Genomic DNA, 25,330 nt, shown 5'->3' with positions numbered 1-25,330 from the left:
AACTGTAGTCTTCTTAATTATTTCTTACACTTTTATTATTCAATATGAAACACAAGCACACATCAAAAAGGTTCTTCCTTCCCCTTCCTTCACAGCTCAGTTTTCATTTCTGTCACAAAAGAAGATCCCCTACACGTTGTTAGGTGGTCTAATTAGAATTTTCCTATTCTATCATCTCAAGCATCACAGCTTCTCACACTGGATTCCCCTAAACTTAATTTTAAGTTTTAGAGACTGAAAACGGTCCAAGAAACACATTAGAATCTCACTGTCTCACGCGTTAAGGATTCTTTTTTTTTTTTTTACATCTTTACTGGAGTATAATTGCTTTACAACGGTGTGTTAGTTGCTGCTGTATAACAAAGTGAATCAGCTATACATATACATATATCCCCATATCCCCTCCCTCTTGCGTCTCCCTCCCACCCTCCCTATCCCACCCCTCTAGGTGGTCACAAAGCATCGAGCTGAGGGGGGTTATAATAGACTTCAATTCCTCAAGACCCGAACACAAATGTTAATTTTAACTTCCTTCAGTCGGAAGGGCTTAGTAGGCCTTTATTGTCGTAAAAAATACTACAGCCTTTTCAAATGGAAGGGTAAACTGGTAGGCAAGTGAGCGCCGCTTCCAACACTGGCTAACGGAGTCATTACTCAACCACGAGAAGCGCCTAGTCGTCCCAATCTCAAGGGAGGGCCCTAGAATATCACGCGGGGATCCAGGCGACAAGACGGGGCTCGCCAGACCTGGGTCAGGCTCCTCTTTCCGCGCCCTAAGTCAGCCCTTCCCACTCTCATCCCGAGTTCATCTTCCAACGCCCAAACCCCGAGGCTCCCTTCCAGCCGTGCGGACAAAACCAACGCTCCTCCGCTGGGACTCCGGGCTTGCTCCCCTGCCCACCTCCCCACCCCGGTCCCCAAGCCACCCCTCCCCCCTTTTACGCTCCGCCCGCGCCTACACGGGAGCCACCACCCCACCCCTTCCCCTTCTCACCTTCCTTCCCCAGGGCTGCTCCCGCAGCCGCGAACGCCCGCTCCTCTGCCCGCCCACCTCGCGGCTCGTACCCCGGGCCCGCCACTCCCTGAAGAGCTGCGGGGACCCACCTCGAAGAGCTCGGCCGTCGTGGCCATCCCGGCCGGCTGAGAGGCTCGCCTCGCACTGGATGCCGTCTCTTCTTCACATGCTGCGCCTCAGCGGCGCCGCGCACAGATCTCCGCTCGGCTCGCCAGCTCCGGCTCCCAGAAGCCGCGGGCCGCCCCGCTTCCCACAGAGCCCAGGCGGGGCGGGAAAGCGGCCATGAAGCGAAGCCGCAAACGCCTGTCAGCTGCCTCCCGGCGCCGCCCGCGCCGCTCCCATTGTCACCGCCTCGTACGCCGGAAGTGGAGCTGCGCGCGCCCGGGTGGCTGTTGGGAGGGGCCGGCGAGGGGGAGAGCAGCAGGCGAACCACGAAGAGGCTCCCCGCGCGGGCGAGTGAGGAATCATGATCCTTGCGGGCTACCGTCCCGGAAGTGGGCTCGAGAGGAAGAAAGTAGAAGGGTTGGTGGGGATAAATAGATTTCCGGAGGTTTTAAGGGCGGATTCACAGAACTTTTTGTGGCGTGTGTTGTCCAGCGCGGGCTCAGAGGTTTTAGTGACTTCACCTGAAGGAGTTAGTTTCTCTGCTGAGCCCGACCTGTCTGTGGTGGGGCAGAAGGTGGCTCTAGATGCGTGAGCCTCGGGGCTTCTGGTAAAAGAAAACGCCTGAGAAAGCCGGTCTGCGCTCTTCGGTGGCCACCTTAGAGAAGAGCTGATGCCTTAGTGGCTTATCATGGCCCAGCGGGCAGTGTGGCTCATAAGCCACGAACCGGGAACTCCGCTTTGTGGCACCGTCAGATTCTCCAGGTAAACGCAAATCTAAATCCTCAGGCGTGATGTATCGGACAGATGGATGGTGTAGCGTAGTTTTGTGATGCTGTGTATCCCTGGTCCGACACCTGGGCAAGTTACTTAACATTTGTTTCATCTGTTAAGTGGAGATTGTAATAATACTACCTCATAGTATTGTGAGAATTATGAGTTGATGCCTGGCACATTTTAAGTATTATGTATTTTCTTATATTAATGTTACTATATCGTAACTCCACCTACGTAAGATTGATGTGGAGATGACGAAAGGAAAGGAAACTTCCTGAGCAATAATAAACATGTTTCACATTTTTCTACTTTAATAAAAATCATTCAAGGATATTTTAACTTATTTTTATGGAAAGTCCTTGCTGAGCAGTATCAGGCTGTTACTTTCATCTTATAATTATTTTTCGTTCCCAGAAATTCTCAGATAGTTTACTTTAAAGTTCCTAATTGTTGAAAAAAATTGAAAAACTACAAAAAATTAAATTGAATTCACTTTTTTCAAATGGTGTGAACTGATCTGGTTCCACTTTTAGAATTTGCCACGTTTTATCAAACTAGCTCTGTGAAGAGAATATACAGTAACTCACTGTAAAATATGGGTGGCAATTGAGTGATCTGTTTCTCCTTTTGTTCTCAGTGGTGGACAGTTCTTTCTTGCAAACATTCATTCTTCCCTGAGAAAAGCTCTGTAGTGAAGTAGCTAGTTCTGAATCCAGATTGAGGCTGACAAAGATGAGTGTAATTTTAAGTGAAAAGTGGTAGGCAACGTGGATATGAAAAATTCCCTCTTTCCTACCTTAACAATTTTTGTTACTGAAGGCATCGAGCCTTGGAGTTTACCATTTTCTCTGGGATACCTGGCTTACATTTGTTCTTTTTGTTGTACCTCAGGAGGTTAATAATAATCTTCAATATGGTTCATCAGCCTTATTGGTCCATCCATCCTAGGTACTCCTGCTTTACTTATATATTCCCTTTGGTATCTTTATCCTTTTGTTTGTGTGTTTGTATTTTTCAAATTATACAGTTAAGTGTGCTATAGATGTCATTCCCTTTTCTTACGTTTGTCAGATTTCTCAGCACTATTTTTAGGAAACATCCAGGTTACTTTGTGTTCATCTAGGGCATCACTGTCCAGTAGAATTTTCTTCAATGGTGGAAATGGGAGATGTTCTAAATCTATACTGTCTAATATTGCAGCTACTGGCCACATTTAGTTGTTGAGTTTTTGAAACGTGGTTATTGTAACTGAGGAACTCAGTTTTTAATTTTGTTTCATTTTAAGTTTAAATAGCCATGTATGGCTAGCACCTACCATGGTGGATGGTGCAGATCTAGGCCATTGCATCTACTTGCTCTGTAGTACTCCATGGTTTACATCTGCCACATTTTACATCTCCCCTTCCCCTGGTGGTGATCTCCCAGATTGCCCCCAACTCAGCTATCAAAACGGTGCTGCAGCAGATAACCTCAGACAGTTACATGGGGGCATATCTATACTGATTTTGACTAAATATTACCAAGTAATTAGCTCCTCAGAATACTTTGACCAGTCTACACTCTCATCAGCAGTATCTCTATTCTTTCCTAACACTCCACTTTTTGCCAGTACTGGTGTAAAGAATATCTTACTTTCATTTGTATTTCTCTGTGTAGCAACAGCCTTTGGGTTTCCTCTTCTGTGAATTGCCTGTATATATCCTTTGTCTGTTTTTTTCTTCAAGAGTTGCTGGTTTTTTCCTGTTAACTTGCGGGAGTTCATTGTGTAATCTTGATATTAGTCCTATGTCATTTTTAGCTATTATAGATATTTTATCTTAACTTATTGTCATTGTTAATTAACTTTTCATTACCCTTGGTTAAACAGAAATCCCTAGTTTTGTTGCAGTCAAAGTAGTTAGCCCTTTGGGGGAATTTGTTGAAGTCTTTTCCTACCTTTATTTCCCAAAGATATCTTACTACATTATTTCCTCTTGACTTTATCATTTTCTCTATTATATTTAGGCCTTTAATCCGTCTGTAGTCCATCTTTGGATGCGGTGTTAAGTAGTATTCTCATTTTGTTTTTCTCTGTGCTGTGGGCCAGTTTTCCTAACATCATCTTCCAAACAGTATGTATTTTCTTCATTGAATTCTGGGGCTGTTGATAGTAGTTTATTATGTCTCCCATATAAACATTAGTCTGTCTTAGTTCTATTACTTTGTTCTTTGCCAGTACCATAGTGTATTTATATATGTGGCTTTGTAGCTTATTTTAATATCTCGTAGAGGTAAGATTTTTGTACTGTGTACAATAATAAGTTTCTTGAAGAAGTTGTGCTTGTTTTCAGAGTTCTTTCCCACTGTGCTCAGAATATTTCAAAAGAAAAATTCTTTTTTGTTTGGATGGACTTTTCAACATCTCTATGAAGGCAGCAAGTTGGGTTCAGATAATTAATCTGCCACTTATTTATCCTGTATCATTGAATGAATTAGTTAGGTTTTTGGTTTTTTTTTTTTTTTCTGTTTTCTGACCTCCTGGGGCCAGAGTTAGAGCTAAACAGAATGCACTGGCCTGTTATCCACATATTTGCCAAAGGATAATGGCCATCACTTAAGATTTAAGAATGCAAATGATCTTTCCTGTATCTAGCTACTTTTTCCCCACAACAGAACTTGATTTAGATTCTGATTTAGAGATTTGCTGTCTGGATAGATAGTAACAGTACCAGCTTAAGTCTAGCTTAGGTTGGTATTGTTCCCTATAGTTGCAGGGCCATTTAAAGTTCAAGTCCTGTTTTAGAAAAGGCCTAGAATAACTCTGAAATGACAGGTTGAGTCATCTGGCAAAGTATTTATTGAACATATATTGAGACATTCTATAAGGTCCCAGATAAACTTATTTTTACAATTTCAATCATGAAATTCTTACACTTAAGAGAACTTTAATTATCCTCTAGAGGATAATAGTCTGGACTAGAGTTCAGTCCAGAGTTTTTAACTATCCTTATCCAAAGACTAAGAGAAAGAAGTGGCATTCACCTGCTAGGCCATTACTGGAGGGCTAGCTAATTCTTCCCTTTCCTCAATCAAGAAAATGCATCAGAATGTAAATGAGTGAGGTTCACTAATACATGGATAACTTTGAATACATTCTTATTTTTCTTTTTTACAATTATTAGTAAACGCCAATATTTTATTAGTAGTATTAGTGAATTAGTAGAAAAACATTATTTGGCTAGGTCTGTTCTTGATTCTTGATGAGAATTGCTTATATGTTCTTTAGCCACTCCCTTATTTTACAAATAAGAAGACAGACTTAGGGAAGTTAGGCAATTTACACAGAAGTTAATAGCAAATAAATGACTTTGTTGTGGACTTTGGAGTGGAGAGATAAGGAATCGGGTAAGTACTTTTTTTTTTTTAATTAAGAAGGTGTGATCTAACATTTTTGTAAATTTGTTTCCCCCCAAAAAAGGATGAATTAGTAACTTACTGTTCAGGATAGAGCATTCAAACCATAAAAGATTATTCATTTTATTCTTTTTGTTACCTCATAGTATCTTCCAGGGCCATAGAGATAAACCACTATTACTAAAATGCTCTTACATGTTTTTGTAGGGGTTAGCAAGAAGACTCAGGGCACCAAGTGTACTCAGGATACTAGTGAATCCACAATGTGGAGGATTAAATTGAACCACTTTTTTCCATCCTACTCTACTAAGATGGAATCAGAAAAAAAGTCCTGAGGTGGGGTGGGAGAAATTTATAAAGAGGGTCAGAAGGTATACTCTTTCAGTTATAAAATAAATAAGTCATAGGGATGTAATGTACAGCATGGTGACTATAGTTGAATTATACTGTATTGCATATTTGGAAGTTGCTAAGACAAGAAGTCTTTTTTTAAATTAATTTAATTTACTTATTTTTGGCTGTGTTGGGTCTTCGTTGCTGTGCGCACTTCATTGCGGCTACTCTTCATTGCGGTGCGCGGACTTCTCGTTGTGGTGGCTTCTCTTATTGTGGAGCACGGGCTCTAGGCACGCGGGCGTCAGTATTGTGGCACGTAGGCTCAGTAGTTTTGGCTTGCGGGCTCTAGAGCGCAGGCTCAGTAATTGTGGCACATGGGCTTAGTTGCTCCGCAGCATGTGGGCTCTTCCCAGACCAGGGCTCAAATCTGTGTCCCCTGTATTGGCAGGCAGGTTCTTAACCACTGCGCCACCAAGGAAGCCCCGACAGGAAGTCTTAAAAGTTTTCATCACACACAAAAAAATTTTGTAACTATGTAAGGTGATAGATGTTAACTAGACTTACTGTGGTGATCATTTTGCAATGTATACAAATATCAAATCATTATGTTACATTCCTGAAACTATTGGGTTGGCCAAAAAGTTCCTTAGGTTTTTTTAAGTAAAAATAAAAGACACATTTTTCATTTTCACCAAGAACTTTATTGAACAAGGTATTCACTGTTTTGTTCCACTACCTTCTGCCATTTTTCAAGCAGCTTCATAATTCCATCTTCCCAAAACTTTTTATCTTTTTGAGCAAAGAACTGTTCCAGGTGCCTTTTACAGTCTTCCAGGGAATTTAAATTTTTTCCATTAAGAGAATTTTGTGAAGACGGAAATAAATGGAAATCCTGGAAATGTCTGGTGAATATGGCGGATGAATCAGAACATCCCAGCCAAGCTGTATCAGTTTTTGCCTTAGTCATCAAAGAAACACGCGGTCTTGTGTTATCCTGATGGAAGATGATGCGTTTTCTGTTGACTAATTCTGGACGCTTTTTGTCGAGTGCTGCTTTCAGTTGGTCTAATTGGGAGCAGTACTTGTTGGAATTAATTGTTTGGTTTTCCGGAAGGAGCTCATAATAGAGGACTCCCTTCCAATCCCACTATATACACCATCACCTTCTTTGCATGAAGACCGGCCTTTGGTGTGGTTGGTGGTGGTTCATTTCAGTTGCCCCATGATCTCTTCCATTCCACATTATTGTACAGTATCCACTTTTCATCACCCATCACAATTTGTTTCAAATACAGAATGTTTTCGATATGTTTCAGTAGAGAATCGCATGCGGAAATACGGTCAAGAAGGTTTTTTTCGCTTAACTTACATGGAACCCAAACACCAAAGCGATTAACATTACCAAGCTGGTACAAATGATTTTCAACACTTGATTTGGATATTTTGAGTATGTCGGCTGTCTCCAGTGTGCTATAACGTTGACTGTTCTCAGTTAATGTCTCGATTTGATTGCTATCCACTTCAACTGGTCTACCCAATGGTGGAGCATCATCAAGCAGGAAATCTCTAGCATGAAACTTTGCAAACCACTTTTGACACGTTCTGTCAGTCACAGCACCTTCTCCATACACTGCACAAATCTTGTTTTTTTGTGTTTTAATTGTGTTTTTACCTTTCATGAAATAATAAAGCATAATATGCTGAAAATGTTGCTTTTTCTTTCTTTTTCAGTATTAGAATGGCCACACAGAAATTCACCAATTTTGATTTTTTTTTAAATGAACACTGATATGACAGCTGTCACAATACAGTCTAACAAAATTGTTTCGAATGAAGTTAAAGACAACTAAGCACTACTAGAGCCACCTTATGGAAAAAAACAAATGAACTTTTGGACCAACCTAATGATATAATGTTATATCTAAATTATACCTCAGTTAGAAAGTGGGGGGGGAAGGGGAAAGGAAAGACAAGACAAGAAAATCTTCTTTGCAGCCTTATCTGTAACAATAAAAGAAGTGATGTTTCTACCAATGGGGGTCCAGGTAGATTGCAGGTCCTTAACCCAATGGAATACCATGCAGCTGTAGCTTTATGTGACCTAACTTGGAAAGTGAAAAAAGTAAGTTTCACTGCAAAATGTATCATTCTGTTTTTTAAAAATGACAGTGTGTTTATGTTTATGCTTTAAAAGCATTGAAAACCTTCTAGAAGGATGAAACAGTAAACCCTTGGCAGTGGTTACTCCTGGAGGTAGGATTGAGTGGGGAGAAAGATGTTCCCTGTGATTAAAAAACAAAGGAAAGGAGGAAATAAAAAGTAAAATTTTTTTTAAAAAATAAGAAAGAAAAAAAAGTCCTTATAGATGCCTAAAATGTATACAGGTATACACGCCTTGCTTAAGTGCGAATCTGAGCAGCCAAAGACTAGGATTTTGAATTAGAACCAGGTACACTACCCATTTAAAAAATCAACTAAATTGAATTTTTTAAAATAATAGATAATGATACTTTATCATTTGAGATATATCAAGTACACAACAGGTAGTTGTTTTAGTAAGAATTTAACATGTAATATATTTTTTTGGTTGTGATTTTTGTTTGTTGGTGTGTGTATTTGTTTGTTATTGTGTGTTTTGTTGTTATTAGTGTTTGCCTTATGTTTTGTGTTTGTTTTTAGGTTTTGAACTTCCAGTTTTATTTTACTTGCAGGAATTAATTTTGTTTTTGTTTCCATTAATACAGACGGTATCCAACTGTTGAAAAAAGAGCCAAAGTCTTCAATGGAGCAAGTTATGTGCCTGTTCCTGAAGATGGTCCCTTCCTTAAATCACTGCTTTTTGAACTGAGATTATTGGATGATGATAAGGACTTTTCGGAGAGTCGTGATAGCTGTTCACACATCAATAAAACATCCATTTATGCACTCCCGATAGGAGGTGAAGAACTCTGGCCAGTTGTTGCTTTCATGAAGAATGGCATGATATACGCTTGTGTTCCACTGGTTGAACAAACTTTATCCCCTCGTCCACCATTAATTAGCATTAGTGGAATTTCACAAGGCTTTGAACTTCTTTTTGGGGTACAGGGTTTTCTTTATTCAGGTCAAAAAAATGACAGTGAGCTAAATACAAAATTGAGCCAGTTGCCCGACTTGCTTCTACAGGCTTGTCCCTTTGGCACTTTGTTAGATGCCAACTTACAGAATTCATTGGATAGTATTAATTTTGCTTCTGTTACTCATCCACAAAAACAGCTGACCTGGAAAGCTGGAACATACAAAGGAAAACCACAGGTTTCTATTTCTATCACTGAAAAGGTAAAATCCATGCAATATGATAAACAGGATATAGCAGATACATGGCAAGTCATTGGAGTTGTCACTTGCAAGGTGAGATTTTCTCTGGTACTTGTTTTATCATAGCACTTAACGTTTATGGAGAAAAGTAAAATTTGCCGACTTTATTTTACATCATAATGTGACATTCTTGATTCTTATAAACAGCAGTCATTAAATGTTATGTTCACATGAAATTTTATAATGTTATCTTTTTGCATTTCTTACTAATTATACTGGCTATATGCATTTGACCCTTGAACAATACGGATTTGAACTGCATGGGTCTACTTATACATGGCTTTTTTTCACTAAATACATACTGCATTCAGTACTATAGTATCTGCAGTTGGCTGAATCTACAGTTGGTTAAATCCACAGATGCAGAACCTTGGACACGGAGTGCTGACTCTAAAGTTATACATAGATTTTGACTGAACAGAGGGTCAGTGCCCCTAACCCTCGCATTGTTCAATGGTCAACTGCATTGCTGTGTAATGCATTGACCTGTTACCACAACCAATAAACATTTATTATACTCGTAGTTTCTGTAGGTCAGGACTTCAAGAGCAACTTAGCTGGGAACTTCTAGTGTGGAAGTCTGTCACACTCAAGAGTTCAGCTGGGGCTATAGTCACCTGAAGTTATGACTGGAGCTGGAAGTTCTACTTGCAAGGTGACTCAGTCACATGGCTGGCAAGTTGGTGCTGATTATTGGTAGGAGACCTCAGTTCCTTTCCATGTGGACTTCTGAACAGGCTGCTTAAGAATGTTCTCACAACTTGGTGACTGCCTTCCCTTTGATCAAATGATCATACAGACAGACAGCCACATGAGGCACAAGTGAAAGCTATTGTTTTTATTACCTAGGCTGAAAGGTCACATAGTATCACTTCTACCACTTTCTGTTCATCAGAAGCAGGTCACTTTGTCTGGTCCATGTTCAAGGGGAGTGGTATTAGCCTCCATCTTTTGAAAAGAGTAGTGTTAAAAGAATTTGTGAAAATATTTTAAAGTCACCATACCTATTTTCCATTTTTCCTAGAGGGGGGTGAAATTGACAAATCTCTGACTTAATATCTGAAGCCATTTTCAAGGGCTCACGTTTTATTTAAACAAGTCACTAGGTTAATATAGGGGTCTGTGGTTTAAGGTTAGGTAATAGGAAAAGGCAATGAAAATAACAATACAGTTAACAGTGATCAGTGCCACATTCAATAATGATCAAAAACAGAGCCCCTCCAAGAGAATGTCTACAAGTACATATTCTCAGGTGTCTGTTTTTCTGTTATCTTCCTTTATTCTCTGCACTTATTAATATAAACTTTTAATACATCATATTAATGTTGAGTAGTTAAGTGCAAATCCAATAGATAAAAGTAGATTTCAAGAACAGAGAATTAGAAGAGTCCTGGCAGACAAATTGGGTCTTTTTTTTTTCCTTTTTAACCTTAAAGTGACCTAAAAATTTATGTGCCTGTTTTAAACTCACTTCTATTATGATCAAAAATACATTCCAGTTATTAATTTTAATAGAAATAATTATCATAAATGTCTCCAAAATTAAGGTGTTCACAGATTATGTCATTCATACCTCTTAAAGCTGTTGAATCTACGTTTCTTGTAAGTTCTGTAAAATATAAGTAGGAAAATTCACCATCTCTGTTTTTCATTCTGTAGTAATGAACAGGGAATATGTTTATATAATTTAATACTAATTAATATTATGCTATTTAAATATCTCAGTTCATTGATAGGCTGACCCTAGTTTATTGCTTCTGGGAATTTTAGATTGGCTCCTATTCTTGGTCTAATACAAATGATTATTATGGGAAACTTTCATCTTTAAAAAACTTTTTTCTAAAAATAAAAATAGTGAGGGTGTACTGAAACTCATGAACGAAATGTTTCTTTAGGGTTGTATGTAAATAGTATAACTGTTAGCCAAACCATTTTTTAAGTATTTAAAGGAGTTTTGTTATGAAGCCTATTGTAAATGGAAATAATAATCTTCATTTTATCTCAATCCTAGTAGGAAACCTGGTGAACCAAAAGCCAGTGGACTGAAGTTCTAGTCCTCATTCCACCACTAATCTCTCTGTCTCTTTGGAAGAGTTACACAATTTTTTCAATCTTTTCTAATTTTTAAAATTAGATAATTTTATAATTATAAATTTTATAATTTTAAATTAAATTTTAAATTTTAAATTAAATTTTATAATTAGGAATTTTATAATTCCTAATTAAAAGTCCAGATCTACATATGCCAGATTGGTTTAAAGGGTAGTATACAGATTTCTTCTAGAATGGATGTCCTCATCCCGTAGTGAAGGGCTAGTGCTCTGGTATTTCAGATGCCTAGATAGCAGATAATTTGTTGGTTATTTCCATAATGGTTGCTGTTTCTCTGATTCCTTTTATTATGTTAGAGTGTTAGTGGATAATAAGTATAAACAGAATATTTAAAAATTTTGATACTATTTGCTACTAATATTTGTTCATATATTATCTCCATAAATATCTGCCAAAAAATAAAACTTTTTTCTTTAATTCTTGCTATCCACATATAGAGAGTGAAGTAGCAGATGATTTAAAGTTGAAAATACTAAAATGTTCTTAAGTTTCGTAGTAGTTATTTGGCATTTTTATTATCAAGTGGGATTGACGTTATTCTAACTATCACTGAAAGACCTTTATAAGTCACTATACATGGTACTGTTCATAATGCTTGCCTGCTCTCTAAATGCTTGCATTATACAGCAGATATATTCATGATTTCACACATATGTCAAGTGGTAGATAAAAAAATAAAACATTTCCTATTAAAATTGCGAACCAAAGGTACGGTTCATAATTATCAAAAGATATCCATTCAGCAAACATTATTGGAGCATCTCTCGCTGCGTTGGGTCTTTGTTGCTGCACATGGGCTTTCTCTTGTTGCAGAGGGCGGGGCCTACTCTTCGTTGCGGTGCGTGGGCTTCTCGTCACGGTGGCTTCTCTTGTTGTGGAGCACGGGCTCTAGGCGTGCAGGCTTAAATAGTTGTGGCACGTGGGCTTCAGTAGTCATGGCTTGTGGGCTTCAGTAGTTGCGTCTCACGAGCTCTAGGGTGCAGGCTCAGTAGTTGTGCCACATGGGCTTAGTTGCTCTGCGGCATGTGGGACCTTCTCAGACCAGGGCTCAAACCCATGTCCCCTGCATTGGCAGGTGGATTCTTAACCCCTCCGCCACCAGGGAAGTCCCTGGAGTATCTCTTATAATTAGCAATGTACTGGGCACTCGAGATACAAAGAAAAATATAATAATTCTTGCTTTCAAGAACTTAAAGCTTAAAGAAGGAAACAGGAGCACAGACATTTGCTCTCACCTCTAGAGAGTGGGCAGTTAATGCATAATGCAGACTATGTATATGATAGTGGAACTAGCTGCTTGCATTTGGAGCTAAGCATTATACCTACTGAGTTCCACCAACTCTTAAAATATTGTACAAGTCTAGCCAAACAAAACTTATCAGTAAGCCTTATATGCCTCAATTGGACAGTTGTAACTGGGTGCTTTAATAGAGGTAAATGTCAAGGTTGAGTTATAAAGGAAGAGCCTGACCGCCCACCGCCCCCCCCCTCAGCACACACACAAGGGAGGTGTATCAGTCTGGCTGGGTCAGAAAAAGAGCCACTATAGATTTATGGGAGTAAAGGTGTTTAGTATAGGAATGAGGGCTTACTCACGGATAAGAAGAGCTGGGAGAATAAGTCTCTGATCCTCTGACAGTCCCCAATGTGTCTCCAGCATTACTTGCAGGGTAGAAAATGATTAAAGAGATAGATGGGAACCAAACAGCAAAAGGCTTTAACAGTAATACAAAACTGAGGGGGAACTATTGAGAGGTTTTGATATGGATACAATATAATTAGATTTATGTTTTATTAAGATAGCTCTAGCATTGATGAAGGATGGATTGATTAGAGGAAAGCGAGTCTAGGTACACTTAGAGGGCTATGACAGAAATTGTAAGGGCCTGTACCAGTGTAACAGGAATGAAGAAAAGTTGCTTCTTAAGGGTTTTAAATGTAAGCAGACGGCTCTAGGAAGGCTCTCCTGGTCTCTGGCTTGGTTGTCTGAGAGCATGATAGAATCATTAACCAGAACACAGAAAGCAATGAGAATAATACCTTGAGAGAAAAGTGAATTAAGTTGTGGAAAGTGACTCAGATAAATTAAGAAAGGCCTCATTCAGAAGATGTATGCTTCAAAGATCTTGGTAATATCTGTTTGTTTGTGTTGCAGTGTGATTTAGAAGGAAGTATGCCAAATGTTACCATCAGCTTGAGTCTCCCCACCAATGGATCTCCACTTCAGGATATTCTGGTTCATCCTTGTGTGACATCTCTCGACTCTGCCATTCTGACTTCTAGTAGCATTGATGCAGCAGATGATTCTGCATTTAGTGGGCCTTACAAATTTCCACTCACTCCACCTTTAGAGTCTTTCAACTTATGCTACTACACTTCTCAGGTAAACAACCTTGGAGAAATTGGGACTTTGCTAATTTTCATATTTATGAACTCTGTTGTAAGCAAATCATCCATACTTTTGGTCCAAACAAGAACTTTTCATGAGTTATTTACCAGAAGATTCGGATTGTTTCTCTTCAAACAGTTATTGATGACCCATTAAGCTACTGCTGATCTGGGAGGGTTGAGGAGTCAAGATACAAGCAGGGCAGCAGAAACTGTGGGCGGGTGTCAGTGATCAATATGTCTAGTGCATGTTCTGTGTTGCAGGTCATAGAGAACCTGGAGGAAGGGAATCTGAACAAGCAGGAGTAGGAAAAAGAATGTATCACACACCTCTGTAAGGCACCTTTCTCACCTCTGGAAATAGAAAGAGATGCAAGAATCCCTGACCTTAGAAGGAATGTAGCTTCATCATCTATTATCAAAATAACGTGAAGTAACCCATTAGTCATTAAAGTCATATCTGTATATAATGACTATATTACTGCAAGGCTCTTTTCTCCATCACCACTGATATTTTAGACCCATTAACCTGAGAATTAGATAAAAATGTGTTTATGTTTGTTTCCAGGTCCCTGTGCCACCAATTTTGGGTTTTTATCAAGTAAAAGAGGAAGAAGTACAACTAAAAATAACAGTTAATTTAAAACTTCATGAAAGTGTGAAAAATAGTTTTGAATTCTGTGAAGCTCGTATACCTTTTTACAACAGGTAGGAATAAAATAACATGATGCCATGATCTCTGCCTTCTTTAGTACATTCCCACTGCCCTATAATAAATTATCTTGGTTTTTACCTTATTTTAAGGTCTAAAAATTTTATGTTATTTAAATGTATGCTGATTCTTTTTTTTTTTTTTTAATTTTTTTTTTGCGGTATGCGGGCCTCTCACTGTTGTGGCCTCTCCCGTTGCAGAGCACAGGCTCTGGATGCGCAGGCTCAGCGGCCATGGCTCACGGGCCCAGCCGCTCCGCGGCATATGGGATCCTCCCAGACCGGGGCACGAACCCGTATCCCCTGCATCGGCAGGCGGACTCTCAACCACTGCGCCACCAGGGAGGCCCTGTATGCTGATTCTTAACCAAAACATTGTCATAAAAATAATCTCTTTATTTTTAAATATCGTCATTTTTCTGGTTAAACTACCAGCTAGTAAATTATAAACTTCAGCCAGTGTAGCTTCTTTTACTACTGGCTTTATTTCTAACAATTTCTCTGTACTCAACATACAGATCAAGCCCAACTAAAAAACCTGGTGAATTAATATCATAAGATTACTTCCTTATCAGTTCTACTTTTAAGTTTGTCCTACAGAATAGTTCTTTTCAAAGGATACATAAATACATAGTAAAATCACAGTTTTAGTGTTACGTCAATCTAGGTGCCTGTATTAATACATTCTGCATGACTTTGTAGTTATCTTTAGAATTAATAATGAAATGTATAACATCACCAAAAAAATGTTTATTGTGTTTCAGTGTTTTCTGAGATATAATATTCATTATTTATTCTACTCTATTCTGCAAACTTGAATACAGATCTGCTTTTATGTTGTCCTTGTATTAAGTAACAGTGGCAAGATTTGACTTACATCTCTTAAAACTGTTATATCTATGATTATTTTTTTCTTTCCATTTTGTCCATTTCTTTTTTAAAGAGGTCCAGTCACACATGTGGAATACAAAGTTAGTTTTGGCCAGCTTGAAGTATTTCGAGAGAAAAGCTTATTGATCTGGATTATTGGTAAACCAGGTTTTGTTTTGTTTTTTTTCATTCATTTGCTGTAGAATCTATTTAATTTATAATAGTTGATTGATGTATTTCTGTTTTTAGGACAAAAGTTCCCAAAATCAATGGAAATTAGTCTTTCTGGAACTGTAACTTTTGGAGCCAAGAGCCATGAAAAGCAGCCATTTGACCAGATTTGCATTGGAGGGACAGCATATTTAAAGGTAAATATATTTATATGGCTCACTACATTAGAAACCTTTTCTTTTGTTCCAAATTGCATATAATTGATTTTTAATGTTTCCTAACTTTTTTTTTTTTTGGAGTTCTGTTCTTTTTGTCTAAGTCCTCTGCTAGATTTTAGTAAGATTCTTTTTGTTTAGTAATCACTTTCTATTTCACTTAATACTTTAAAATTTTTAAGGTGAAAGAATTATGTAAAACCTAAATACCTCAACTTAACCTAGTTCTACACAGCTCTTAGATATCACATTTGAGATTTGTATCAAAGAATTTAAGATATAGTCTTTGCCCTCTAGGGATTTTTCAATGATGCATGTCAGTAACTGATCAGGACTAACTGCTTTTGGTCTTTCAAAAAAAAGACTGAGCACTTCCAACCAAAGTGGTCAAGGAAAGCTTTGTAGTAGAGATGGAGTTTAGGCAAAACTCTGAGGCTCAGGTAAGCATCGATATGAAGCCTTGAATGTTGACTCTCGTTTGTATAGGTGAAGAAATGACTTAATCACAGGAATGAAGGATAACAAGGCATGTTTAGGAACCAGTGCTAGAAACAGTCACACAGAAGACTGAATAAGTGATTTAGGTCTGGATTATAGAGGATTTGAATCTGGCTTTCATTGCTTTGTTAGAAAATACTATACTTTTTTTGAGTACGGGAGTGGTCCTTCAGAAAGCGATACTTTATGAGGATCAATCTGAAATGGATGTGAGGAAGGTGAATGAAGAAAAAAACTAGAGACAAAGAAACTATTTTTTAGCTATACTAGTATTCCAGATGAAAGGTAATAATAATGCTGAACTAGTGTAGTGTCACAGAAAGAGAAAGGAAGGGAGAAAAAGGAATAGAGCTGTGATAAAGGTATAGCCTTTAATCTCACTAATTAAGTAGAAAGGTAAGAAATAGTTTTAAGTCAAAGATGATGTCATTAAAAAATTGTGACTTAAACCAGACTTGAAGCTCCAGGAGGGCAAAGACCATGTGAATCTCATTCATTCATTGTTTTATTCCCAACATCTAGTTCAGTACCTAGCACATAAATATTTGATGAATGGATGTACATACTTAGAAGAAAGTTCTGTATCTTAGAAGAAATATGGAGAAAGTTGGGAGGGAGTGGGCTTCATATCACGTATGTTGCTGGTAATAGCAACTTAGCCCAGTATAAGTGTCCAGTAGGTGGCTAAAAACCTAAAGCTTGATTCTCAAGAGAAAGCTCAACTGTTTTTAGGATCTAGGAGTTATCCATGGAGAAGAAATAGTTGAGGCAGTAGAAATAAACAAGGTCAGAAAAAGATAAGAGAAAATAGGAGGAAGGTTCAAAAGAATCAATGAGGGAAAGTGAAATGTGATCAGAAAGGTAGCAGGAAAACCTAAATAGAGTAGTATCAAAGAAATCCAAGAGAGATTGAAATCTATATGTAAAAGCAACTAGGGGAAATGGTAATGAAGTCAGAAGTACACTAGTGATATTCATTTCTTCTGTATTGGCTTCAACTATGTCCACGAGCTTTGTTTCAATAATTATTATAGAAATTCCCTCTTCCAGATGTTTTTCAGAAAAAAATGTGAGATGTTACTATACTATATGTTTTTCAAAGGTAGGAATTATGACTCTTCTATTTATTTTCATCACCTAACCAGTTATAGTCGCATCAAAAGTGTGTAGTACGTATTTGTGTTCAATGAATAGATTTATTTTTATAATATCTAGTTATGTGGGAATCAACCTTGTCATAACTTCCAGCATCCAGAATTATACCAAACAAGCAAGCAAAAGCTCTTTACTATTATACAATTTGAGTTGCAATAGGGAAGAAATTGCTGAGAAGATCTGAAAATTACATCTATGCCTATGATCAGTTAGTTTGGCAATCAAAAAGGGAAAGATAGGAAAAGAGAGAAATTTGCAGGGAAGGGAGAAGGAAGAAAAAAAGTATAGAAAAGCTATCAGGATATTGCCAAATCAAAAGCTTTTAGCAGCAAAGATGAGAATCACAGCAAAAGGAGGCAGGAGTTCTGTAAGAATAGACCTTTCATGGTTCATGTGAATATCATTGTGGCTCAGAGACAGCCCAGCACTGTGCCTTCAGAGAAGGTACTAATGGCCCTCTCTATTATAGCCCAATATATTAATTGGCATTTATACTGATATCACATCACCATATTATCAATTAAATCTAGGAACTTTCATTCATTACATTTTAGAAAGGTTAGTTATGTAAAAGTTAAATTTTAGTTTTCTGAAAAATTAAGTAGAGCATTCCATTCCCTCCAAACACCAGATAAACTGGTGTTTCTGTTTTAGTAATTACTTTATTGTGTTCTGCTAAAAGGTGTATAAAAGAATTATGATCTGAAATCTATCACAGCCACATAGCCTTAGAGATAGGAGAGAAAATACAGAACACCAAACACCATAGGGGAAGGAGCACCAGCTTTTGTAGTCAGTCAAGTCTGAGTTCAAATGCCAGCTCTACTACTTACCTACTGGGATGCTAAGTGTTTCCATCTCTGAACCTCAGTTCCCTCATTTGTAAAATAGGGATACCTTGCAGTGCAGATTACAGTTTATATTAGTGAAGGGCCTGGTATGTGTTAAGCACTTCATAATGGCAGGCTTACAAAGAAACGACCCTAATGCAAAAGGGAAAGGTGAGTGTATATGTGTGAATGTGTGCACTCGCACACAAATACACACAGTATTATTTGTGATTTTTATTTTGTGAACTCTGTGAAATAAATTCCTAAACTTGTGTCAAGGGAAAAAAATTTGACCATCATTTTTACCAAATAATCACCTTAATTTGGTACATTTCTCTTCTTGTTCTAGCTTCATTTTAGGATCTTAGATTACACACTCACTGGATGTTATGCGGATCAGCATTCAGTTCAAGTTTTTGCATCAGGAAAACCAAAAATAAGTACATGTAAGTTGTACAGATTCAAACTAACTTAAGGTAATTAAAGTGGTGTTATGTTATTATTAACTAAGATAAAATTAAAATGTGACAGAAAAAGATCAGAGAATAATACCGATTTATAAAAATTCAGGGGCTTCCCTGGTGGCGCAGTGGTTGAGAGTCCGCCTGCCGATGCAGGGGACACAGGTTCGTGTCCCGGTCCGGGAAGATCCCACATGCCGCGGAGCGGCTGGGCCCGTGAGCCATGGCCGCTGAGCCTGCGCCTCCGGAGCCTGTGCTGCGCAACAGGAGAGGCCACAACAGTGAGAGGCCCACGTAATGCAAAAAAAAAAAAAAAAAAAATTCTGGCCTAATCCATCCTGTGTAACAGTTTATGTACATTGCCCTCTGCCTTCTCCTATTTGTAAAGTGGTCTGGATGAGCAAGGATTGACATAGAGGTGGGCTCTAGTCTAAAGTTGGATTTGCTTTGCTCTGCTTATAATTTACTCTTTTACTCTTGGGCAAGTTAGTGAACTTCTTATTTAGTTTCCTCATATATAAAACAGAATTAGTAGTATTATTTACCTCAGGGTGGTTAGGAGGTTTAAATAAAATCATATCAACCACGCACTTAGCATAATGCTTAGCATGTGGGATGGATTCAATAAATGGATTATTACTTAAAATTTTAAATATTTTTAGCAAATGTTGTAGTCAATGAGCATTATTTAGTACCCTGTTTTACCAAAAGGAGGGCAAGAGAAATGTGTGTGTGTGTGTGTGTGTGTGTATATACACATACGCACATAGTACAAATGGAAATATAGGGAGGGGAAACAGCAATTTGTAGATGAATTCAAAATTATCTAATTCAGATCAAATACAGATACGTGGCATAGAACAAAAAAGTAGCTAGAATGAGGTAGAATTAGCTAAACATAAGCAGCAACATTTTTGCCTCATATATTAAGGGGAATAAAGCTATTTAGGTAAGTATTTCTTAAACTAAGGGTTAGGGTCCCTAGGAAGGATAAGACAAGACTTTGTACTTGAAAGTTTCTAAAGAATTACAGAACTCAGAACTACTGAATTCTAAGCAATTACCTGTGAATGGCAATAATAAATTCTATGTAATATAACCAGAATAAGCCATATTCTTTACCTCCATACATCCCTGTGCTTTCTCCTACATCATTTTTTGCTTGCTTTTTAGAGAAATTCATGTATATGGAAGAGTCTTCATAATGCTTTTTTTTTTTTTTTTTTTTAATGTAGGTACAATACAGTTGTTAGTTTGGACAAACCAGCAGTTTTGTCTAAATGCACACAGAGCAGTATTTTAGGTTGTCTATGGGAAATATGTTGTCTCTTTAGATAATGTTTAAAATATTGTATCTTATTAATATTAACTAAACATGTTTTAGTAATATGCAGAGATTATAATACAGAATGGGCTGTTTCAGTAATTCACCTGCTTCTTAATATATGAATGAAAGAGGTCACTTTAAATGCATAATTATTACCAATCTTTTATTTCCTTCTTCTGTTAGTTTCAGAGCATAACTATCACTTTGTGCAACTATGTAAAAGCCTTTATTTTGCCATCATCTTGACAATAAAATCTATATTCATAATATACAACTTAGTTCTGAAAATAGTTTAATAATGCTAATAATGTTAATTTAAATAATAATAGCTGATGTTTATTGCTTACTATGTGCCAGGCACAGTTCTGAGTATGTAATGTGTGCTAACTCATTAATCCTTACAGCGCCCTACGTAAGTGTTGTTATCTCCATTTTACAGATGAGGATGCTGACGGAACAGAGAGAATAGGGTCACATAGCTAGTAAATGGCAGAATTGGACTCAAATCCAAGCAGTCTGTCTCTAGACCCTGACCACTTAACCAATTATGCTATGTTGCCTCTCAATGTCTTAACCAATATGCTATGTTGCCTCTCAGTGTTACTAGGTTCTCAAACTGAACAAACAACCAAAAAAAGGCAATGAGGTAATACATCCTACCTCTATCCTTTTCATTATGAAGAAGGTAGAAAAGGCAGAATTGGATACATAGAGATGTATGGAATAAGAACTTACATATGTGTAGCTCCAAATGAGCATTATCGTCTCAGTTTTACATATCAGAAAACTTTAAAGAGGTTTTCATTTGTCCAAAGCTCTTAAAACAGAAACCTTAAATTTGATCAGAACTATAAGAAACCACTGAAGCAACCTTTTTAAAACGTTACTAGAAAGTTGGGTGTGTATTTCCATCTCTGAAATTTTGAATGCATAAAGAATAGCAAGATCAGAATCAGAACTGTGGTGAAGAGGTTACAGAAGGGAAACAATAAAACTATTTTTAATGTTTTTGTAGCTGAAGTAATGGTCTGTAAGAAAATTTAGGGAAGATGTGAGAAAAAAATTAGCAGATTTGGCATGAGGGATTTTGGCATATATAAGCTAAAAGATGGATTATTCATGTATTTAATGAAGCCATATTTTTAAAGTGGTGAAAGTTATAATAATGCCTTGATAAAAATTGAATTGAAATGGATATCTCAAAGTATTGCCTTTCTTGAAATAATTGTGTTCCACAATTTTAAATATCATGACTTTTCTTTCTCATTGAATTTTTAAGATAATATAATCTTACCTTTTTTTTTTTTTAGACCGGAAACTAATTTCTTCTGACTATTACATCTGGAATTCTAAAGCTCCTGCTCCAGTAACATATGGATCATTATTACTGTAATTGTCTCATGTTTAAATGGGATTTATACAATAGTAACATAAATTAAACCACAGTCTTTTATTTTTAAAGTGTATACATATAGCCTATGAGTGAAAATCATTGATTTAATTACAAAATGCTCTTGTTCAATGTTTTTAGTCTGATCTAGTTTGAAAGAACATTTTAAAGGCTAATGTATCCAATTTCGTTACCCTTTGATTTTACTCAAGTATGATTTCAGAGCATAAAATGTAGTGATTCACTTTCAGCTTATTGTAGACTAGTCTTGGGTTACCCTGCCATACATGTTTCTTCCTGCCCCTGTGGCAGACATGGCTAATCAGTCACAGCCCTCTTTCTCCACTGAGCCTTCCTGGATATGGGCTTAGGCTCCTCAGTGCAGAGCTGCAGGCAGCTACTCCCAATGGACTGTAGATGACGTGCAAGATAAAAAACTATTTGCTCTTCCAAACCTAAGTGCTAAGTGCTAGTACAATGTGTTGTTACAGAATACCAGAGACCACATTAGAAACAACTTTGTAGATCTCTTGAGAAAACAGCTGATGAAAATGAAAGAAAATTGTTTAAATAGTAACCTGTTTTTAATCAGAACTATCCTACTGACTAATAAAGAATCTGCATAATTCTATTTTGTTTATCTCTGTTCTGGAGTTACTTTTCAGGCAAGCTTATTAATCTGCCACAATAACATTTTGTTTAGTAAGCATATTAAGAGGGGTGGGATACCTTCAGAAGATGAGCACAGTGTTTTGTGATTACTGAATATCTGCAGCCAAATTTTTAAATATAAATTTAGATATAATATTGGTCTTTTCCTGTTTTATTATAATTCATTAATGAATGAATTCAGGTAAAAATTCAAAAGCTATTTTATGGGTAGAGTGTATCACTTAAATCTTATTTCAGTTTCATGTAGCACATTTTCTTTAAATTTGTCACCCTTGCTTCCTTATTGGCATGCTCTGGGTTTCTTCAGGAACCATCCAGTCATACTCTTTATTCTCTACCTGTCTTTACAATTATTTGTCACGTTCTGTTTTCAAAGTAGTTCATTGTCAAGTTGGACTTTAAATGACCATTCAAGAAAAGATGAAATCTCAAGAACCTCAAAACTTATTCCATGTCAAGTTTCTTTTTACAGAACAGAATTAGAAGAGTTATAAAAAAAAAATACACATTACAGATTAATATTCAATTAAATTATATCTTGGTTTCTTTTTTTTATGAGTCTCTTAAGGAAAAGCTTAGAAAAAGCTGCTAACTTCTTGAAAGAGAGCTATGGTAGTTTGAAAGGAGATGGCATAGAAATTTAGGATTTGAAATGTAATTTTTAAAATTAAGGTCAATCCTACTCATTATAAACTCATTTTCTGCAAGACATTATCATGGCATAATGTTCTATGTTCAAAATTATCCCAAGTAATGAAGAAAATAGAGTAACTTCCAGACCAGGACTTTAGCTTGTTATTCTAGGTTAATCATAGATAATCAGTAGTAAAAACTTTCCTTTTGAAAAAAGAAAAAAATCATTCCCTTTAAGTTTTTTGATCTCTCTTAAACTCAAGGAAAGCTTAACATTTCACTTATATTAATGGAGCCATTTGTACATCTTGATTGCATAAGTGTTTAGCAAAGTATACTAAAATAGGGAAGAAGCATTTATCTAGTGAGTAGGCTGAGATTCAGTATAATAATCCCCTAGGCAAAACTTTATAAGCAATCATAAAAACCAATGAATCTTTGATCTGACATTTCTAGAAACCTGAGGAAAATCTAAGGAGTACTGGAAAAGTGTAGGGACAATGGGGAACCTGATGCCATCTGTTGCCATTCCATTCTAACATAACGCTACAGAACTAAAACTAACTCATGTTTTCATCCTGTTGAGATCAGCTGGGCACACTATGATGCTTTGATTTTGTCTAGAAACCTGTCACTTCAGGATAATTTCTGAAGACAAAGTCTGTTTCCCGTTTGGTAGGTGACCTGTTTAATGTTTTCTCTGTGTCTGGGAACTCCTTAGTGTAATTAGCGACCTTTGAACTCCACAACTAATCCTGAGCTATTTTGTATTCCTTACTCATCTTTAAGGCTGGACCTTTCTTTTCTTCAGAGTCCGCTGCCACAATTAAAGAAGAAACAGCTGCATTTCAAAGGGATTCCGATTCCAGAAGCTTAATCGTGATTGACATGTTCTTATTCTAAGCTATAAGACACTCTAAGAGTCCTTTCTTGGGTTAAAACTTCAATCATTTTCTAAAATATTATCTCGCTATGGATTTTATTCATTTTCTTTGATAACTATTCTTTGCATTTTTTAACTTGAAAGATGCTGTGTGTTTGCACTGAATATGAGCACCTACTTCCAGTTAAAGGTTTGGATGGTGTCAGACCGCTAGATGCAAAATTACTAAATTCCCTTTAGTGCCAAAATATGATTATGAAATCTGATGTCTATCATATGGGTAATTATTCTTCAGTAGATCCAAAATGTACAAAAAGTGTTACATTTCTGAAAATGTACTCAAACTTTTTAAAGTCAGCACTACCCTTAACAGTGTAAGACGATCCCCTTATAGTGGTGGGCATTTTTTACCTTTTATTTTTAAAATAATTGATTCAAATATCAGGTTTGAAGTAAATAACCTTATCAGGAATTCTTAAATTATTTCTTTTTAATTTTAAATTAAGCATTGGTCTTACAAAATTAATTTTTTCACACCAACTCAATATTTTCAGTAAGGTAAAATTGTGGTTTTATATATACATTGTATGATTTAAGATATTTCAAAGCACAATTTAATACATAGAACAACTACTAGTATTTTTCTTCTAGTTTTTATTATAGTATTTCAGAATCCTTTATAGATATTCATGGACTCCTGCACCACCCCTGGGAGGAAGGTAGGTCGAGTTATCATCCAGAGTCTCTGCAGGGACCGCTGCCACAGCAGAATGGTTGTTTCTAAGACAAAGGTCAGAAAAGGGATGTTAATAAACAGTTCTCAGGTTTAAGGGACTTTTTTAGGATTACATCTTAAATTCCAACAAATCAGATTTAGGAGTTACTGAAAGTGAAATTGATCCATCCCTCATCCAAACTTTGCAATACTTTCCTGTTCTGACATCATTTAGATAGTTAGCTGTATTATCAGATTAGAAACCATTGTACCAGGCTGCTGAAAGGAAAAGGAGGCAAAAAGCTAAACATGGGATGAATTCTGAACCTTTTAACCTGGCTGAAGTACGTAGGTCCCTGTTATGCAAATACCTTCAATCCTCTGCTAAGTTCAGTGGAAATAATTTTCTTGAATGACAGGTTTATTCAGCAAGGATTCAGTTGGTGATTAATCCCCCTTTGATCTAGGGTATTTCACTTAACTACCAGTTACCTCGTTCTGACAAAGTGCAACTGAGATTAGGGAGATCACTAGAACACTACCAGGGTGTGCGTTTATTCTCTATAACCTTTTAAAGCAAGGGCCAAGAATGCAATTTATTTTCAGTATTTGAAGATGTAAAAGTCCTGTCTGCTAAGTTAGAAAGTCAATTGAATACCAAATGAAGTTTAGTTCTTATGTAATAGAACAAACATTTCTTTTTACTTTGCCTAACAATGATTTTAGAAAACATAGGCTTTGAAGAAACAAAGACTACAGTTTAAGTATATCTTCTAGTTTTGTTTCATATACTAGAGTGTATATTTATTGGCCCTGAGATAACCCAAAAATCAAAGCTACGACTTACACTGAGAAAATGCTTCTATTTTATTCAACTGCACAGTTTCTCCCCATCCGCCTCCATTAAAAAATGTCATGGTATGTGGTAAAGAAATCCAATTTGGGAAAACATGTCGCAGTACACAATTATTCATCTTAAGACTTCTTATTTCAAAGCTTTATTTAGCTTTGTCCTTTCTTGAAAAAGAGCTTGTTTCGTTCCCATGATGAATCAAGATTTTTTTCCTAAAAGTACCATTACAAAAATACTTCAACCTGATTATTTTAAGTTATCAAAATAACCATTTTTGACAGTACTGTTTACGATTTTACTATTTTTTTCTGCCTTTTTCTCATTTAACTGGGTACCCTTCCTCCATAACTTTAAACTTTGAAACATTCTATGAAATTTTGCACAATATTTGAAGAATAAAATGGTAAGATGTGTTTCTTGACTAGTTTTATTATTATAGATAGCATTTTTTAAATGCTTTGTAATT

At 36.8% G+C, this 25,330-nt stretch overlaps 2 protein-coding genes across 4 annotated transcripts in view; one reads left to right on the top strand and one right to left on the bottom strand.

The window, feature by feature from the left end:
- The window catches only part of EXOC5 (exocyst complex component 5), a 54,880-nt gene extending 53,492 nt beyond the window's left edge, over positions 1–1,388 (bottom strand). The window contains exon 1 of the mRNA XM_060096160.1: positions 1,105–1,388. Within this exon, the coding sequence (XP_059952143.1) occupies positions 1,105–1,131 (27 nt within the window). The 5' untranslated portion in view covers positions 1,132–1,388. The remainder of the gene's footprint in view (positions 1–1,104) is intronic.
- On the top strand, positions 1,044–25,184 carry AP5M1 (adaptor related protein complex 5 subunit mu 1). 3 transcript variants are annotated; one of them, XM_060096161.1, is made up of 9 exons: positions 1,045–1,882; positions 8,368–9,013; positions 13,248–13,475; positions 14,049–14,188; positions 15,135–15,220; positions 15,311–15,429; positions 18,280–18,376; positions 21,029–21,107; positions 23,225–25,179. In XM_060096161.1, the coding sequence occupies exons 1-9, from the start codon at positions 1,809–1,811 to the stop codon at positions 23,241–23,243; spliced, it is 1,488 nt and encodes a 495-aa protein (XP_059952144.1). In that variant the 5' UTR covers positions 1,045–1,808; the 3' UTR covers positions 23,244–25,179. The 3 variants fall into 3 exon arrangements, with proteins under 3 accessions (XP_059952146.1, XP_059952144.1, XP_059952145.1); XM_060096163.1 differs by lacking the exon at positions 23,225–25,179 and having other exon boundaries at positions 1,044–1,882; positions 18,280–18,406; positions 21,029–21,111; XM_060096162.1 differs by having other exon boundaries at positions 1,047–1,882; positions 21,029–25,184.
- Positions 25,185–25,330: the final 146 nt, after the last annotated feature.

The sequence above is a fragment of the Mesoplodon densirostris genome, chromosome 4 (assembly GCF_025265405.1).
Source record: "Mesoplodon densirostris isolate mMesDen1 chromosome 4, mMesDen1 primary haplotype, whole genome shotgun sequence".
Taxonomy (NCBI): Eukaryota; Metazoa; Chordata; class Mammalia; order Artiodactyla; family Ziphiidae; genus Mesoplodon; species Mesoplodon densirostris.
Note: the sequence above shows the minus strand (reverse complement) of the source record. Positions and strands in the feature narration are given on the sequence as shown.